This window comes from Dasypus novemcinctus, chromosome 27 (genome assembly GCF_030445035.2).
Source record: "Dasypus novemcinctus isolate mDasNov1 chromosome 27, mDasNov1.1.hap2, whole genome shotgun sequence".
In the NCBI taxonomy this organism is placed as follows: Eukaryota; Metazoa; Chordata; class Mammalia; order Cingulata; family Dasypodidae; genus Dasypus; species Dasypus novemcinctus.
The window spans coordinates 23,675,688-23,694,707 of NC_080699.1; the positions used below are offsets into that span (position 1 = coordinate 23,675,688).

Sequence of the window (19,020 nt, forward strand, 5' to 3'; positions counted from 1 at the left end):
ACGGTGTGGCCCCGTCAGGAGCCTCACTGAGGAGAGCTGTGGGGGGTGGCTGGGGGCCACAGACCCCCTGACCTCAGGCGCTGGGACTTCAGTGTGTCTGAGCCCCATCCTGCCCCCCATCCTCTTCGGGCCTCCCTGCCTTCCACCCCAGGAAGCCGCGGCCACCCATCAGCACCTGGAGGAGGCCAAGAGGGAGCACAGCCACCTGCTGGAGTCCAACCGGCAGATCCGAAGGATTCTCGACGAGCTTCGGGCCCGCAAGTCGGAGCTGGAGTCCCAAGTGGAGCGGCTGCAGGCGCAGAGCCAGAGGCTGCAGGCGCGCATCAGGTGCGCGGGCGACGCCTCTTCCCTCGGCCCGTCCAGGCTGCCCTTGACTGCCACCGCCCATGGGCCCCGCTAACAGTGAGAGGTGGGAGGCTGGCGGGGGGACTCGTGCCCGCTGCGTTGTGGGCGCGCGTGTGGATGGCGGTGGCGGAGGGCTGCGAGGAGCTGGCCTGGCTCCACGGCCACGCCCCAGCCCTGCCTCCGCGGCTTGGGTGGGAGGGCGGGGAAGGATCCGGGCCTGTTCTCTCCTGAGATGGGGGCTGAAGCTGCTGCCTCCGGCCACCGCCTCCCCCGACGCCTCGTTCCCTGCCCCCTCTGCCCACACACAGCAGCCTGGAGGCCGAAGCTCAGAGGAAGCAGGACACGCTGCACGAGCTGGCGGTCGAGGAGAGTGACGCCTCCCCACGCTTGGCGCTGGAGCTCCACGTGGAGGACCTGAGGAAATCCCTCGGGACGGTGAGCGTCTCTGTGCCTTGGAAGGGACAGGGTGCTGGGCTGGGGGCTGGGCAGGGCCTCAGGAAGGGGGCAAGCCTGGTTCTGCTCAGTGAAGGCCCCTGCCGTTCCCAGCGTCCTGCCTCCACCAGTCAAAGGTGTCTGTGAGTCAAGAGCGCTTGGCAGCGGGCAGGGCCGTTTCACGTCTAGGCTGCTGGGAGGGTTTCTGGGATCTCGAGCTTGCAGGACGTCTGCTTTCACTGCACTCAGTGGGTCTTTTCTGCCCTGTGTCCTCAGAATCAGACCAAAGAACTTTCCTCTTCCGTCTCCCAGAGCAAGGAGGAGGCTGACGCGTCTCTGGACAGGTGAGTTCCAGTGGCCTGAATTGTTCAGTGCTGAGGAGGGCTGGGAAGGGACGAGGGAGTGCCTGCACTGCTGAGCTGGCGTGTGCTGAGATGAGATGACAGTGATCACCAGGGGACGTGGTTCATCAGGGGTCGGGGGACTGGGGAACCCTCTGCAAGCCACGTACTGCCGTCAGGGTTCCCGGCTGGTGTGCTGAACCTGCTGGCCTCCACTTAGGAGCAGACCCCCGGGAGTGTCTGCCGTCTGTCCGGAGGCCTCAGGCATGATCCCTTTGGTCAACGGGGAGGACTGCTGGTCCAGCTCTCCACACGCGGTTGGGGCGTAGCAGTGGGTGGCCTCCCACACACTGCCCAGCCCAGCAGCCCCAGTCCGTGCTTAGGGGGAGCCCCAGCCAGGGAAGGGGGGTGTGTGGCCCAGAGCAGGGGTTCCCAGAGCCGTCTGTTTGCCCTGCCCGATTCCCCTGCCCTGGCCTGTCCTCCCGCAGCGTCCGGCACTACCTCTCTGCGGAGGGGCTGGCCCTCCGTAGTGCCAAGGAGTTCCTGGTGCGGCAGACGCGCTCCATGCGGAAGCGGCAGACGGCTCTGAAGGCCGCCCAGCAGCACTGGCGCCATGAGCTGGCCAATGCCCAGGAGGCAGCCAAAGACCCGCCAGGCAGCAGGGCCCTGGACGACGTGCGCAGGAACCTGGAGGAGGTCAGGCGCCTGGAGGACAGCCTGCCAGCCCTGCGCGGGCGGAGGCCAGCGAGTGCTAGGGGGACGCTTGCCCTTGGGCTCTCCCTCAGCTGGTCATTGTGGGGCTTCGTGAGGGTGGTCACGTGGGCCCCGGATCACTGGGCAGGGCTGCACCTCACATCTACAGGGCAGTGCCCAGCACACATTCAGCCATTTGATCTTCACGATAACGGTACACAGGAGCCCAGTTTGCAATGAAAAGCAGAGACTTGCTGATTGGGACCCCAGATCTTCCTACCATTTGTGGGTCCTGGCAGACTGGGCTCTCTTGGACCATGCCTGTCCCATAGAATTCTGGAAGTGCCCAGAGCTGGTGGTGAGGGAGCTGGCTTGGGGCAGCAGAGGGCAAGAGGCTGGTACAGGCTGGTAGAGACAGGAGCAGACTTCCCAAGGGCGTGCAGTGCTCCCACCCCCCTTCCCTCCCCAGGCCATCATTGCTCTGCTCAGTCCCTTCTGGTGACAGTGATGATGACGGTGATGGTCATGGGAGCAGCGATAACAGCAACCATTGGTTAGCTGTAACCGCTTGAGAATTTATTAGGTGTGGCACTATGCAGCCAACCCACTCTCTCTTTTCATTCGCAGGGTTCTATGATAAGTAGTATTTCTCTTTATAGATGAGGAACCAGCCTGAGAACGTCAGTAACTCGTTCACTATCTCCCAGCCAGCAAATGGCAGAGCTGGGACTCCAGAGTCCGTGCCGCCAATCACCGCCTTTCTCCTCCCCTTTCTCCTGGACGGCAGGAGTCCAAGCACCTGGACGAGATGAAGTCTGCCATGCGCAAAGGCCAGGACCTGCTCAAGAAGAAGGAGGAGCGGCTGAGCCAGCTGGAGTCTTCTCTCCGGGAAGAGGTGCACCCCTGCAGGCGTGGAGCCCAGAGAGGCCATGCCCTCCCTCTCCTGTTCCTGGGGTGGGGATGGGTTTTCCGGTCCTGCGCTGGGGAGCTGACCAGTAGGCCCGGAACTGGGCAGTGGGCTGAGGGCTCCTGGGCTGAAAATGGCCACGGCTTCAGCTCTGACCTGGCGAAACACATCTGTGGGCTCAGATATCTGTGCCAAGCGGTGCGGAGTGTACCCACAGGCTCTTCCTGAAGGTTCCTGAGATGGGGCGCCAGCTCCCCCCTTACCCCGCCATGGCACCCGAGGAGAGGTGCAACCAGGCTGGTGGGAATAGACGCAGGTTTCCCTGCTGTGGGCTTACCCGGAATGCCGAGCTGAGTGTGGTGGAGGAAGAGTTTCGTAGGTGCTTCCTGAGGTGGGCAGGGTGGGCGTCTTTCTGGGCCCTTATCGGAGGTGGTTGAGCTCTCCTCACTGCTCCTTCCCACCCCCCAAGCCGGCAGGGTGCACCTCTCCCAAGGCGCTCTGGAACGTGGGGTCCTGTGAGAGCCTCCCCGCCAAGACCTCGGTCCACGCGCCACGCGGGTACCGGGGCAGAAAGCGCACAGGAAGTGCCCATGGTGACCGCCTCTTCCTCCCTATCAGGCCTCTGATGAGGACACTCTGAGAGGAGCCGCCACCAAGAAGGTGGTGACCTTTGACCTCAGCGACGTGGAAGACACGAGCAGCGAAAGTTCGGAATCTGCCGCCCTGCCTCAGGGTGAGTGGTGGCAGCGGGGCAGTGCGGGAGGGCGAGGCAGGGCCGGGGACCACGGAGGCCGCGGCGGTGAGGGCCTGCAGGCCTCTGGAGCCAGCGCCTGCCCCTCGCCTGCTCAGGGTGGGACCTCCGCCAGTGCTCGGGAACGAGCGGCTCCATTTGGGTGGCCGCACACAGGGCTGAAGGGCAGGCGAAGCCGCTGAACACCGCGGGGCGCCTCACAGCGTGTCGGGGGTCACCCGGCCTTTTCTCTGCACTGTGACCCTCTGCCTCTGCTGCTGTGGCCTGCACGTGGGCACAAGGGCCCTTCTCCCTGCCTTCTCCCCAGGGTGCTGGGCCCCTTCCCAGGGTCTTTCTCGCGGCCAGCCTCCCAGCTGCATGGTCTGGAGCGGAAGGGCGGGCGGGGGCGTGCTTCACTGTCAGCGGGGTCTGGGGGCGTCCCAGGACCCTGAGCCCAAGTCCTTCGCCACCATCTGCCTCTTTCCTTTCAGTCCTCCCCACCCCGTGTCCCGCCATCCCCAACAAGATCCACTTCCTGAGCAGCTCCTTGCAGCGCATCAGCAGCGAGCTGAACGGCGTGCTCAGCATGCTAGGCGGCCTCGACATGCAGCCCCCGCCCCCGCTCTTCTCTTCGACGCCGGCCTCCAGGAGCACCTCCGTTCCCACCTACCCCTCCCTGGCCAGGGCCTCCGCCCCGTCCCCTGCCCCGCCCACGTCCACCCACTGGGCCTGGGACCCGGGGCTGGGCCCCAGGCTCTCCTCCTCCGTGGCTCAAACAGTGGACGACTTCCTGGTGGAGAAATGGCGCAAGTATTTTCCAAGTAAGCCTCCCCGCGGGCTGAGCTTTCCCACCCTCCTCTCCCTTCCTTTTCCTCATCCTCCTTCCTCCTACTCTTCCTCCTTCACCCCAACTTTGGCAGGGGTCTGAGGGCACCTGGTGAAGAAGACCTAGTTGGTCAGGATGGCTTACCAGGGCCCAAGCGACCAGGTCTTTAGTAAGGACTCTTGAGCTTGGCAGAGCCTGAATGGTCATCGCTGGCACCCCCACAATAGCCACCGTTTTGTGCAGTGTATTCTGTTTTTCATTTAGTCCCTGTAGTAACTCTCTGAAGTAGTAATTATTTAGCTCCACTTTAAGATGAGGAAACTGAGGCGCGGAGAGTTCCTGTCATCCTCTCCCAGTGAAGGAGTAATGAACTTCGGTTTTCACCCAAGTCTCGGACTCCGGGTTTCGCTTGTAACCTGGTGACTGTGTGGCTTCCTTTGGCTCCTGGGCCAGCTGGGGGACGTGAAAGGCCATAGAAAGCAGTCACTTGAGGGAAACAGTTACCTCTCTTTTCACCAAGCTCCCAACCTAAAATGAAAAGTAGCTTAAGTCTTAGAAGCAAAATAAATAGGACCGTTCCTATCTCTGACCTCCAGCCACTGATTCTCGTCCTGTTTGGTTTGTTTGTTTTGGGGGGCACTGCCTCACCTGTTTCTGAATGGGCCAGGAGGTACTGGGGAGCAGGGAGGCTGCCCGGCTGGTCTGGGGTCTGGCTCGGGCGCACCCCTGCCCCTTTCAGAACGACTGCCCCTCCTTTCCAGCTGGAGTCCCGTTCCTCAGCAGCAGCCCCGCGTCCCTGGAGAACAGGCTGGGCTACGTGTCTGCCAGGTGAGCCTTCCGTGGAACTGCGCTCGGGCCGCTCGCTGGGCCTCCCCGGGCAGGTGGGACCCGGAGGGGAGCAGACACCAAAGGAAAGCCAAGTGCAGACCGCCGAGGCCCGGGGCGGGGCTGGCCTTCCCTGGCCCGGCTCCATGAGGAAGCTGCCCCGTGGCACTGGGCGGGGGAACCTGGCCCTGGTGGGACTCTGCGCCCCGCCCTTTCCCCCCGGAGCCCTTGGCCTTTGCCGTTGAGCTCTTTGTCTGCCTCGTGCTGCTCCTTCTGCCCCAGTCCTGCTGAGCAACATCTGGAGCGAGGGGCCCTGTGGAGAGACAGGCGGGCAATTATTGAAACCTCTTATTAATTTCCCATTCATCGTATTCCTTGCCAAGCGCTCCCCCTCCCTGCTCTGGCCTCCAACTGTAAGTCCCCACCCCACCCCTTGGCCAGCTGGGGAGTTGTGCTGGGCAAGTCTTTGAGTCGACACCAGGGAGCTCTTCTGCTGATGAGATTGGCTGGGAGCCCGAAGCCTGCATGTGTCGTATCGTTCACCCAGGACGGGGGCAGGGGGGCACCCACCACCTTCCCTCTTGGGAACTGATGCCTGTTGTTCTGGAGGGGCATTCTGGAGTTTACCTGGGAAATGGTCAGCTCTTGCCAGTAGTTGCTTAAGAGTCACTGAGGAAGGGTGAGAGGAAGAGGGAGGAGGTGGGGCGTGGTGGCCTCTCAGCTGGACACGTGCCCCCCTTCCTCCCACGCACCTGCCTCCTCTGCCCCCCCACACCATCCTTCTTCCCAGTGAGCAGCTCCGCCTCCTGCAGCGCCCCCATTCCCAAGTCCCAGAGGTGGGCGGCACCAGCTTTCAGGGTATGATCGAGGCTAACCGGAAGTGGCTGGAACATTTCAAGAACGACCCCAAGTCGTATCCTTTGAACTGGTTCCCAGACCCTGGTCCCTTCCTGCTGCAGAGGGTGACTGGCAGAGCAGGAGGCCCTGCTTGTGCCCTGGGGGTCGGAGGAGGACCCCGTCGGGCCTTCCCTCCTTCCACGGTCCACTCCCCACAAGGGCTCAGCTGACCGCAGAGTTTTCCTTTACCTTGTGGCCAGGCATCTGTTCTCGGTGCCCAAGCCACCGGCCACCCCGGGCCTCCTGCAGCTGGGGCTGGATGAGAACAACAGGCTGAAGGTGTATCACTATTAAGGCCCTGAGCAGCGGGTTTGGGATGGCCTGGCCTCTCCTCCGCCCAGACCAAGTGCCTGAGGAGCTCCTGCACTTTACTCCCTCCGATCAGTATCCTCCGGTCCCTTCATTTGCTGCTTGCCCCACCTGGGGCTTGGCGGAACCATGGAGGGCCAGAGGGCTGAGGAGGACGGTATGACTGGGCACGGCAAGCCCTCTGTGAGCGCGCCACGTGTCTCAGGCTGAGACGTTTTGGACTTCTGTGAGCCAGCAGCTGCTGCATCGACAGGGCAGCATGGACAGTGGGCTGCCGAGGGGCAGGCTGGCTTGGGCGTCGGGGACCGGGCACCTTTAGGAGGCAGGTGGTATTAGAGGAGCGCTCTGCGGAGGCTGAGGGTCGGCCCCTTGGACCCGCAGGCGGATGGCGGCGTGTGTGGTCTTTAATGTGCCAGGCCCAAGCCCTCCAGCATGTCTACCCTGGGATGGCTCTTCTGGGTGCAGGCCTGTCTCTCCAATACCTCAGGCTCATAGAGGTCAGGCCCTTGCTTCTCGCCCGTTTGTTTACTGTCTTCTTTCTTGAGCTCTCGGTCTCTCCATTCGACTCTCAGGATGGGACTTGGCTGCCCAGCTCCCTGCCTGGGATTGCTGGAAACTGGGCCCCAGGAAGCTTGGCCAGATACCTTCCCTCTGCTGGGTTGTGCTTTGCCCAGGACGCACCCCGCTTCCCTGGGACTCCTCCCCGGCACCATCCCAGCTCCATTCTCAGGTCTCCAGCACACAACTTCTCCAGGAAGCCAAAAAGCCATAGGCAGAGACAGGGATGGCCCTGGATCCTCACCTTGCCTTCTCCCTTTCTAGAACATCCCAGAACACGAGTGTATTCCTGGGTCCTCATTTCCATCTCTCTTTTCCACGCTGCCCCCAGCACCCGGCTTGGAATCAGACTCTTCCATCTCAGCCTTCCACCCGCACCGCCCCATGCCCCTGAGCCCTCTGCCGCCTCTTCCCAGAGCTTGGCAGCTTGGCCGAAGGACGTCAGTGCCGGACCAGGCCCTGGCCTTGGCAGTGAGGGACCGCACCCCTTGCTAGCCCAGCTCCCTGCCCCACGCACCATCTGTAGATCCTCGGGGGCTACAAGGATGTTCTCTGCCTCACTGCTTTCATGAAATGCCCCATTTTTCGTGTCTTTAGAGCCGTGCGGTTGCCCTGGCCTCCCCAATGCATGGTAACCAACACTGAACACCCCACCACTCGTTTCTTTGCCATGAAATAAGAAACCAAGATCCAAGCTGACTTTTTTACCTCATCAGATACATTTTGGGTTCAGTCTACCATACAGAAAAAGTCCATTTTGTTATTTGGCCCATTCTGGGTGCTTTGGGAATAGCTCACATATTATAACCAACTCTGGTGACAATCCTGTGTTTTCTACATCAATTAAATCTCTGCAGGTTCATTTGCTACAAGGCAGTGGTGCGACCGTGTCTTCTTCACTTTGCAGGCCTTTACCTCCAACCTCCCAAGACGGAGGAAGGAGAAAATATTCATGGCACACCTCCTAGGTCTCTGATTCAGTCAGCATGACAAATGGATGATGGAGATATTTTCAGTTCCATTTGTATGGATGAAGAAGCCAAGACTCAGAGACCCTGATGTCACAGAGAAAGCCCAGTGCTTCCTACGTGTGCAGAAGCCTCATGCCCATTCTCACCCCAGACCTCCCTCTGCCGGCTGCCAGCCCTTGGGACGTGCTGTCAGTTCCGCTCTCTCCCTCCACCCGCCTCCCAATTCCCCCGCCCCACCAGCTGGAGTCCCATAGTGCCACTTCCCAAAAGCCAGTTGGCATTCCTAGCCCCCTGCAGACAAAGGAAAGCTAAGCCCCCTGAAGCCCTAAGCTCGCAAAGCTAGGTGGGCTTTTCTCCGCTCCAGTGGTGTGAGCAGCCTACATTCAGTCTTGGATCTGTAGCAGCAAAATTGCTAGGAGGGCCAATGAGATGGCCACATTTCACAGATTTGCATAAGAAAGCTGCCTTAGAAACAAAATACTCAAAATAACCCAGCCTCCTCTGGGTCCCTCTGTCCTAGCAGCTCAATGAAGGAAGGGAGGAAGGAGGCTAACATTTATTTTATGTCTTCTCTGTGCCAAGTGCTTTTCTCGTGTTACCTCATGTAATCCTTTAAACCTCACGAAGTTGGTGTTCTTATTTTATAGATGAGGAAACTGAGGCTCAGGTTAAGTCATCACTATAGCCCAAGGTCACAACGTGAACGTAGGATTTGAACCCAGCTCCTTCTGTGTCTGAGAGTGGAGTTCTGTTGAGCACGTCCCCCATGCCAGCATCCCCTGTCCTCCTGGCTCTCAGGTCAGTCTGGCCAGCTTGGTCTTCCTGGGTCCCAGGAAGGCGCCGGTCTCTAGCCTGGTTGAGCCAAGGTTTAAAGAGGGACCTTTTCCGAAGACTCCAAAATTGTCCCAATTCCTCCCCTTGTGGATTTTAGAATCGAGCTGGGGAGATGAGACTTGTGGAATCATAGACCTACGTGATTGGAATCTTAGACCTTTATTTCTCTAAGGGGCCTGGAAGTTCACTTGTGCATCCCACTCGTTGTCCAGGAGGAAATGGCCTAGAGAGATTACATGAATCACCCAAAGTTACCCCGTCAGTATGTGGCACAGGTGGGATCAGAACCCAGGAGTCCTGACGCCAGCTTGGGGCTTCAGAAGAGTGCTTTAAAAAATGTTTATTTTGAGGTTATATGCTCTGTGGCGCAGTATTTGAACGGACAGAAGAAGTCTCTTACTCCCCGAGCCACCCAGGGCTCCTTTGCCAGTTATTTCTGGAGATTTTATGCAAACGCGAAGAGTGGGCACTGTTTTCTCCCGCCCTTTACAGGTGGAGTAGATCATTCCTAATGTAGGATCAGCTGGATTCCCCAAAGCTCTTTTGTGAGCGGTTTATTGACTGTTTTCTGCAGGGTGACAGGAATGATGGTAGAGCCCACCCCCCAAGATGGCGGTATGGCAAGTGGGGAGAGAACCGAGGTCTTGGGACACCTGGGTTTACCCTTTTTCTTTTTTTTAAAGATTTGATTTATTTCTCTCCCCTCCCCGCTGTTGTCTGCTCTGTGTCCATTCGCTGTGTGTTCCTCTGCATCCGCTTGCATTATCCAGTGGCACTGGGAAATGGCATCTCTTTTTTTGTTGTGTCACCTTGCTGCGTCAGCTCTCCATGTATGCAGCACCACTCCTGGGCGGGCTGCGCTTTTTTACGCATGGCGGCTCTCCTTGTAGAGCGCACTCCTTGTGCATGGCAGGGCACTCCTTGTGCATGGCAGGGCACTCCTTGCATGCGGCAGCGCCGTGCATGGGCCAGCTTACCACATGGGTCAGGAGGCCCTGGGGATTGAACCCTGGACCCTTCATATGGTAGACGGATGCTCTGTCAGCTGAGCCACATCCGCTTTCCTGGGTTTACTCTTGACCTGGTCACCTGCCAGCTCTGTGACCTGAGGGAGGCCACCCCTGGTCCAAAGCTCTGCACTTGAATCCAGGATGAGGTGGTAGGGGGAGGGGTGGTCTCAGCTTGAGCTGCTCTGTGGGGTTGGGGTTGCTTGGCCTCAGCCAGGAGGGCAAGAGTGCTGAAGGTGGGGAGGTGATGGGTAAAAAATGGGGTGTCCAGGGAGAGCTGACGTAGCAAGATGATGCAACAACAAAAAAAAGAGATGCAGTTTCCTGGTGCTACTGAGGGTGCAAGCAGACACAGAAGAACACACAGCGAGTGGACAGAAAGAGCAGACAATGGGGGGTGGCAGGGGGAAAGGGGAGAGAAATAAATAAAAAATAAATCTTAAAAAAAAAAAAGGGGTGTCTACCAGTGCCCTGATGAATTGGGAAGCTACCCCCTTAATCTTGCATCTCCTGCCTACCTCCCCTGCTCCTCCCATTGCATTTGCGGTCTTCAGCAGGTGTTTTACCTAGAATGCCCAGTGAGAGTCAATGTAACAGTTTGCCATATGGAAAACCTCAGTGAAAGGGAAAGACAAACCTACCCCTGCTTTTCCAGTTCTTTCTAGTTTGAAATCAGAACTCACTCTTGTTTTCCCCTTGGTGGGTCACACTGGCCAGCACCCACATTGGCAATGACCTTGTTTCTACCACGAGTCCGCTGAAATGGGAGCTTAAATGCTTTGAGACGTAACCCCCGCCACTGAAAGAAGAAGAGAAAGGTGCTGGTGCCCTACTGTCATGAACAGCAGTCACATCAGGGTGTGACGGGGAGACATCAGACATTTGTAAATAAGAGTAATTTAGAATGAGCCAACATTTTTACTTGAAATATTATCTTCCTGGTCAGACACAAGCACATCGTGAAACTCTTAGCTCCATTGTGGGTCAGGAGCTGTCTTCTATGCAGGGTTGAACCCCAAGATCTTGTCTTTAGGTCATCGTCAAGCTGCTCACCTCAAAGGTAGCGGTGCTAGTTTTCAGTGCTTTTAGAAGCTCTAGTGACATCTCAGAGCAGCCCCATCCTGGCCAGCGGGGCGCTGTGCTCACAGCTCTGAACCTCCTCTTTGTGGGTCCCCATGTGGCCTTCTGGGAGGCTCCACCACCCCGAGGAGCCAGTAGCTCCTCCTCTTCCTTTCTGGCTTCTCTGAGGCTTGTGGGACTGTTGAGGGTTTCCCAGCAGTGGCATCTCTGACCCCACAGGCTCGGGTTGGGATCCCAGGGCCCCTTGAGATGGAGTAAGGGTGATGGAGGCAGAGCTCCTGTGGAGACGCTGGCTCCAGAGCACGAGAAGAATAGAGCAGGCCGGCACATGCTCCAGGACTGATGGCCGCAGTTTGTTTGGAGCAAGGCTTGGGATGAGATGGCCCAGGACGAAGGACTGCGGGCCAGGCTCCCACAGGCTGCCTCTTCCCTTCCTGGGTTAGGGCAGAGCAGCCGGTTAGTTTCCTCTCTTGGTTTTTTTTTTAGAGATTTATTTTTATTTTATTTCTCTTCCCTTGCCTGCCCCTCTCCACCATTGTCTGCTCTCTGTGTCCACTCGCTGTGTGTTCTTCTGTGTCTGCTTGCATTCTCAGAGGCATTGGGAATCTGTCTTTTTTTTTTTTAAGATTTATTTATTTCCCTCCCCTCCCCCCACCCAGTTGTCTGTTCTCTGTGTCTATTTGCCATGTGTTTTTTTTCCCCTTTGTCCGCTTCTGTTGTTGTTAGCCGCACGGGAATCTGTGTCTTTTTTTGTTGCGTCATCTTATTGTGTTAGCTCTCCATGTGGGCGGCGCCATTCCTGGGCAGGCTGCACTTTCTTTCGCGCTGGGCGGCTCTCCTTACGGGTGCACTCCTTGCACGTGGGGCTCCCCCCACGTGATCCTTGCGCGCATCAGCACTGCGCATGGGCCAGCTCCACACGGGTCAAGGAGGCCTGGGGTTTGAACCACGGACCTCCCATGTGGTAGACAGATGCCCTAACCACTGGGCCAACTCCGTCGCCCTCTATGTCTCTTTTTTGTTGCGTCATCTTGCTGTGCAGCTCTCCGTGTGTGCGGCGCCGCTCCTGGGCGGGCTGCGCTTTTTTTGCACCATGCGGCTCTCCTCACAGGGCACAGTTTTTGAACGTGAGGCTCTCCTACTTGGGGGACACCCCTGCGTGGCCTGGCACTCCTTGCGCGCATCAGCACTGGGCCAGCTCACCACAGGGGCCAGGAGGCCCCCTCCCATATGGTAGACGGGCGCTCTATCAGTTGAGCCAGGTCTGCTTCCCTCCTTTCTTGGCTTTTAACTGGAAGGGACCAAATCACCTTCACCCAGTCCCATGTGAATTGCTTCCTTCCCCCAGGGCCCTGCCCTCTAACCAGACAGGGGCGTGGATCTGAGCCCGGGGCTGTGTGGTCCTGAGCTGGGAGAGAGCCTCTGGGCCCCCAGTGGCCTCCCCGCTGGGAGCCTTGCTGTCTCCAGCAGCCCCTGACTGCAGGGAGGGCTCCTGTCTGGGAAGGGGTGGTCTGTGGGGGGCAGCACGGCAAGGGAGGGGCCACCCTCATCTCCAGGAAGGACAGAAGCCCCTCAGCTCCCGGTGGGAGCGATCGGCCTGCCTCAGGGCTTTGCTATCCAGAGGAGGGGGGAGCCACAGGCACCTCCAGATGGCGTCTCTGAGAAGGAGGCCTTCTTGGAAGAGGGATGCCTGCTCTGGAGAGGTAGGAAGCCGGGGGATGGTTTGGTGAGCGCCTCTTTTGGGGATAAAGCAGAGAAGGCAGGTTCTCACCTCCTCCCTGTGCCAGTGTTCACATCTGTAAAAGTGCTGATGAGGGCTGAAGAAGTGAATTATTCTTATAAAGCCCTCCGAGTGTCCAGCACCAGGGAAGTTAGCTGTTCGTGTTATCTGTGAGGAAATCGGGCACCCTGGCAGATCCTGGAACTTTTGTGACCTCTCCACGATCAACAGCAAAACTGACAGGTAGAGAGGGCAAGACAGTCGGCTTGGAAGAGGTTTGCTGGGGCAGTGGGTTCCCCGTCAAGGCTAGCGTTTGTCAAGGAGCACCCCAAAGAATTCAGAGGCCTCAGAAGAGAAAGGGGAGCAGGCTCAGGCCTCGGGGCTGGCAGGCAGGAGGGCCGGAGGCAGCGGGAGCCTGTCCGGCTTGAGAAGGTGCCCCAGGGTGGGGTGGACACCAGGATTCGGGGCTCCTCACGAGGAGGGCCAGCACCTCCCTCCCAGTGACCAGTCCACCTGCAGGGCCACCCCTGGGACAGATAAGCCTAGGACAGGAAAGGGGCGAGGGTAGGGGTGGAGGCAGGACTTTTTTTTCCTTACTGCTACTTCAGGTTGGGTTCCAAGTCTGGCTCCAAGGCTCCATTTATGCTGCCTCCAAGACTGGGATTCAAATTCTGGCTGCCTTTTGCTGGTGGGGCATCTTTGGGAAAGAATCTGTTTCTCTAGGCCTCGGTTTCCTCATTTGTATAGTGGGGGTATTTTCAAATAACTCACGTGGAGAGGATTAATGGGGTAACCTGTGTCGACACCGGGTGAAGTACCCTGAACTGTTATAAACCGCAGAGCGCTTTGGAGACATAAACCACCACCCAGCCTCTGCCGCAGCACTGCCCAGGACCACGTACTTCTCAGCCAGTAAGCAGCCCATTTTGCTGCTGAACACTGCTGAGCTCGAGAGTCTGCCTTTTAAATTCTGCCCCCTGGAGACACAAGAAAGCATCCTCCATCTCGTCCTTCTGACAGTGAAGCAGGGTGATCACAGACACCAGGGACCCCCCATCTCCCCCCCAAGCACACGTGTGAACATACCATAGGAGTTACGTGTAATTCAGAGACATATCGTCACAGGGCCCTTTATTAATATCCATTTACTTCCTACGGACTAGTGCCAAGCGTTCTACCTACCTGCAGACCCCACCGAGGCCTCACAAGGACCCTAAGAGGTCGGCAATGGCGCCTCCATTTTACCAGATGGAAAAAACAAGCACCAGACTTGCAAAGGTCAAACTTTTGGTGGCAGAAGCAGGATTCACACCAGAATACCTCCCGACCTCAGGCCTGGTGGTGCTGTGGGCACTTGGGGGGTACAGGCCTGACAAGCATGGGCCCTCCCACCTGGCGCTGGGATTGGAGGGCAGGTGGTGGGGAGGGGGCAAGCTGGGACAGGAGCAACTTTCCTCTTCACATGGAGAGAGAAGGCCTCTGAGCGCGTAGGCCTTCTGCTCGCCCCTCGCCCGCCTGTCTTGCCTGCTGCTCCCTGCTGCTGGCAGAGCCTCCGCCTGAAGGGAGCCCATTGCCTCTCGGAGAAAGTTGATATCACAGCACCCACTCAGCTGCAGCCAGAAGGAGCTGCCTGCCTGGGTGCCCACCCAACCCCCTCTAAGCCTGGGACTCCGAGTCCCTGCCGAGGTCTCCTCCCACCCCTCAGGAACCTCGTCCTGGCGATGTTAGGGTCCCCGGAGGGAGGCAGCAGTGTGCTGGAAATGGAGTCCGGCCGGCCCGCCCTGGACCCTGCCTGCCGCTGACCACCTAGTGCTCTAGCCGGTGACTGTCCAGAGACCCAACCTCTGTTTCTCCAACCGAGAATGGGCATCCCTGCATGCCCCCTGGACTGCCCATCCTCTCCGCCCCACGCCCCCAGTGCCCAGCAAAGAGCGAAGCCCACGGCCGGAGTCCATGAGCCGGAAGGCCCATGTCTAGTTCCCTCTCCCTCCTGGTGCCATGCACCCTTTCCCTTAGGCTCAGGGACCCGGGCGGACGCCCCCTGGACCGCCCTCCCCCCTCCCCCCGCCCTTCTCCGCAGCTCCCAGCAGAGCTGGTCAGGGGCTCTGCTCCGCCTGGCTCTGGGGTGGTCATATCCGCGGGGACCCAGTACGGCGGGGCGACCCCCCCACCCCAAAATCCACCCGGGCGCGAGAACGGGGGAGCTCTGACGCCCCCCACCCGGGGCGGGGGGGGGGGCGTGGAACCCAGCCCTCATCCACCTCTCGTTCCCCTGGGAGGGGTCTCCAGAGCCTGAGAGGCGAACCCCTGGAATCAGACGCTCTAGAGACGCCTGCGTGGGCGGCCGGCGAGGGGCGCGCGTGCTCCCGCCCCCGGCCTCGCCAAGACGGCAGGGGCCCAACGCTCCCCCCCCACACCCCGCAGGGGTCCCATCGGCGCGCTCCGGGGCTCCCCGCGGGCTGCTCCCCCCCGGCGCTGCCGGCGTTCGCCCCCTCCGCCCCGGGGCGCCAGGGGGCGCTGGCGGCCGCCCAGGAAACGCGCGGCCTGGCCCTCGACTGTAAAAGGAGGAAGAAGGAGGCCAGCGGCTGTCGGACGGCTTCAGGGCCGGAACCTTCACCAGGGGAGGCGGGAGGCTAGCCGCGGGTGGGGTCCTCCCCTGGGGTGACTACAGTTGAGTCAAGCGCCAGCTCTTGGTTGCCACTGGCCGTCGTGGACTTGAGGATGTCATCAGTGTCTCCTCCGCCGTGGGGACGTCTCTCCCTGGAGAAGCTGTAAGGTCCTGGTGACCCTCGGTCATTCTCCCCAGCAACAAGGGTTTGTAGGAGACCCCTACGTCCCTCCTGCGTCCCAGACACAAATCTGGGCAGGTCTGAAATCCTGGCTTCTCGAGCTCTGCCCCTCTGATCTGATGTCTCATCTTTTTGGGGTGCTCACTTTGCTTTTAAAAGCATTTTCCTGTACACCATTGCCTTGCAGCCTCACCGGCCTGGCAGCACAGGGATGAATTTCTTATTTCACAGAGAGAAAAGTAGGACCCATGGAGGTGAAGCTGCCTTCCAGGGCCCCCCTGCTGGTGAATGAGCAGTGGACTGTGTTCCCTCTCTCTCCATCCCAGGGCTCAGCTCGGTGCCTGTCCCACTGCAGGCAGATGCTGCCTTCAGGTGGCACCTGGTTTCTGTAAGTCCCGCACGGTTTGGTGATCACTGGCTTTGACATTCAAACTTTGGATAAGCTGGGTGACCTTGTTCAAGTTGCCTGACCTCTTTGACTTTTTTCTTAGCTGATGAAATGGAGCTGATACCTTTTCAGGGCAAAAATTATGAACACATTTGTTTTCCATCCTTGTCTGCTGTTTCCCCTGCCCCTCCCATGCTCCCCTTGCCTCCTGCCTTTGCCATTTTTTAATACAAAATTGGGAGATAGGCTAGGGTGAGGGGAATGCGTCCCAGAGGAGGGAGGAAGGCAGAGCTGAGAAGGGCTGAAGAGGGGAGGAGGAGTCTGGGGAGGATCTGGAAGGGCTGCACGTGTGAGGACTTGGGTAGAAAAGGAAGGTGTGAATGGGAAGTACTTTCACCTGCAGATTTGGAGCCCCTGCAGGGTCATAAAAGACAAAAGCAAGTAATGTGAGCTATTGAAAATCTTTCTTTTGGTTGCTGGACTGAGGTTCTGTCACCTGTGCCACTTCTCTAAGACTGAACCACACGGGCTTTTGACCAGTGCTCAGAGAGGGGGGCCTCCACCCCAGCATTCAGGGAGAGGACTGCCACTGCCCAAAGGCCCCCAAAGGTTGCCGCTCCAGCAGGCCGGGAGGACAAGGCGTCTTTCTAGGGATGACGCTCGGAACTTGTGACCTAACGCAGTTTGCCCCGCCTGGTTTCAGACTCCTGTTTTCCTTCCAAAGTCTCCCCATGGAAAGGAATGCTTAGGTTACCCCTGCCCCTTCCCTGTATATTGGAAGCTGATAACTCAGGTTTTAGGTTTCAGGGATCCAACCCCCAGAGAGGAATTTTGCTCCAGGACAGACCACACCCATAGCTGATTGTGGGGAGACTTTGTACTTAGCATTGTCTAAAATGGCTTAAGGCTTTTGGGATGTTGTGATGGAATGAGTATTTTGTTTGTGGGAAGAGCAGGTCTTTTGGGGAGTCAGAGGGCAGACTTTGGTGCCCTGGAGCTATGCACCTCTGAAAATCATGTTCTTTTTTTTTTTTTTTTTGGTCTTTATTTGTTACATTAAAAAATTATGAGGTCCCCATATACTCCCCACCCCCCTCAACCCACTCCTCCCCCCATAACAACAACCTTCTCCATCATCATGAGACATTCATTGCACTTGGTGAATACATCTCTGAGCACCGCTGCTCCTCATGGTCAATGGTCCACACCATAGCCCACACTGTCCCACAGTCCACCCAGTGGGCCATGGGAGGACATACAATGTCTGGTAACTGTCCCTGCAGCGCCACCCAGGACAACTCCAAGTCCCGAAAACGCCCCCACATCACATCTCTTCCTCCCACTCCCTACCCCCAGCAGCCACCATGGCCACTTTCTCCACATCAATGCCACGTTTTCTTCGATTACTAATAACAATAGTTCATGAATAGAGTATCAGTAAGTCCACTCTAATCCATACTCTATTCCTCCACCCTGTGGACCTTAGAATGGTTGTGTCCACTCCACATCTATGTCTAGAGGGGGCTTAGATTCCACATGGGTGCTGTATGCAATTCTCCTGCTTGCAGTTGTGGGCACTCTTGGCTCCCTGGTGTGGTGGTTGACCTTCTTCACCTCCATGTTAGCTGAGTGGGGTAAGGCCAATAAACCAGAGTGTAGGGGTTGCAAGTCTGTTGAGGCTCAGGGCCTGGCTATCACATGGTCAGTCCAGAGATTCAGGTCCCCTGGGTACACACTAAATGCCAGCACCAAATACAGATCCGGTAAAAGTAACAGGATGCCTGTGAGGGTGAACCCATTGTAAATAGGTCCTTTTGAATATATTATTTTAGGTTAAGGTAGGGCCCACCTGAGTCAGGGAGGGTCTTAGTCATTTGACTGGAGGCCTTGTAGAGAAGGGTGGGAGGTGGGAAGTGGGTGGAACCCGGAAGAGAAAGACACCACTGCCGTGGGTTTTGCCATGTGACAGAAGAGCCAAGGAGCCTCAAGGATTGCTGGCGGGCCAGAAGATTCCACCCCGGGAGGAAGCAAGCCAGGAGACACCTGCTCTGTGAGCCAGTAAATTCCTCTTGTTACGTCAACCCATTGTATGGTATTTGTTTTAGCAGCTGGGAAACGAAGATACACTGTTTCTGAGACTTCAGGCTCAACTGGCCTTCTTCTACTCCCTGCCCTTTCCTCCTACTAGGTACCCTTCGTCCTCCTTTCTAATGTTTATTAAGTCAGGCGCTGTCCTGAGTGTGAGGGGGAATGAATGAAACAATCCCCTGCCCTTGGAGGGGCTCATCAGCTAAGAACAGCGCTCATATTTGGATGGCTACCATGTTGGGAAGACATGAGGCTTGTTGGGTGTGGCCCCAAGGAGTGTACGAGGCCTTTGGGGAGAAGGCAGGGAGTCAGCGTAAGGGAGACTACTAGCAGGGGTGAAATGTGCTGGCTTGGGAAGTGGTGAGCTCCTCATCGCAGGAGGCCTGCACCGGAAGGCTGGACGACTCTCGCTGATGGCAGAAAGGATTCAGGATTTGGATGGAAGCCTGGGCTAAGCAACTGGTAAGGCCTCTTTGAGTCCTGAGATTCTCCCATACATATGGACACTAAAACCAAACCTGGATGACTTCCAGTTCACCCATGGCTGGCACGTTCCCCTTTCTGTGTGAAAGCACTGCTGTCACCCCCAAAGAAGATGTGGACTCTGGGAGGAAGGGCAGAGCCTGCACTCAGGGCTGGAACCCAGCCTGAACCACGTCTCTTAAAGACACATGGGTACCGTCCTCCTCTCTGAGCTCATCAGCTGCTGTTCCCAACCCTTTGCCTTCAGAGAAACCCGAGAAGTGGAGAAGGGGGAGATGGAATGGGGAGGAAGCGCTGGACCTGGGTGACGGAGGCTTCCAGGGGAGCTGAGTTCCCCTCATCTTCTGCGTCAGTTAAGGTGATGCCAGCTGTTGTAAAGATAAACTCCAAAACTTCTGTGGCTTGACGCATTCTAAGTTTCTTTCTTGTTCTCATGAAGTCCAGTTTGGCTTTGGGACGGACCAGAAGGGCCTCTGCTCTGCACAGGTGTATGGGGACGCGAACAGACAGAGGCTCCGCCCGCTGGAAAAAGAGCCCTTCACGCCGGCCTTGGGCACCGACATCCGTTGGCGAGAGCGGAGGGCGGCTAGGGTGGTTTCATGAGCCAGGCCTGGCGGTCGCAGCCATCGTGTCCACCACGTTCCATAGACCAGAACTTGGTCACATGGTGCCATCTAGAAGTACGGGGGCCAGGGAGCTGTCGTGGGAGCTGTAGTGGCTAGGCAGTGCCTTCCCAGCAGCAGCTCTGGTGGGCAGCACAAGGCTTGGATGGACAGCTGTCCCCCTCCCCAGGCTTC

General features: G+C 58.0%; 1 protein-coding gene across 7 annotated transcripts in view; it reads left to right on the forward strand.

Annotated features, from left to right (window-relative positions):
• Positions 1–7,735, forward strand: part of CEP164 (centrosomal protein 164) — a 65,958-nt gene extending 58,223 nt beyond the window's left edge. For all 7 annotated transcript variants that reach the window (XM_058289435.2, XM_004452910.5, XM_012523087.4 and 4 more), the window contains 10 exons: positions 152–327; positions 654–780; positions 1,054–1,121; positions 1,607–1,814; positions 2,599–2,706; positions 3,337–3,451; positions 3,940–4,269; positions 5,036–5,102; positions 5,890–6,012; positions 6,197–7,735. In XM_058289435.2, the coding sequence (XP_058145418.1) occupies positions 152–327; positions 654–780; positions 1,054–1,121; positions 1,607–1,814; positions 2,599–2,706; positions 3,337–3,451; positions 3,940–4,269; positions 5,036–5,102; positions 5,890–6,012; positions 6,197–6,290 (1,416 nt within the window). In that variant the 3' untranslated portion in view covers positions 6,291–7,735. The remainder of the gene's footprint in view (positions 1–151; positions 328–653; positions 781–1,053; positions 1,122–1,606; positions 1,815–2,598; positions 2,707–3,336; positions 3,452–3,939; positions 4,270–5,035; positions 5,103–5,889; positions 6,013–6,196) is intronic.
• The last annotated feature ends 11,285 nt before the right edge of the window (positions 7,736–19,020 follow it).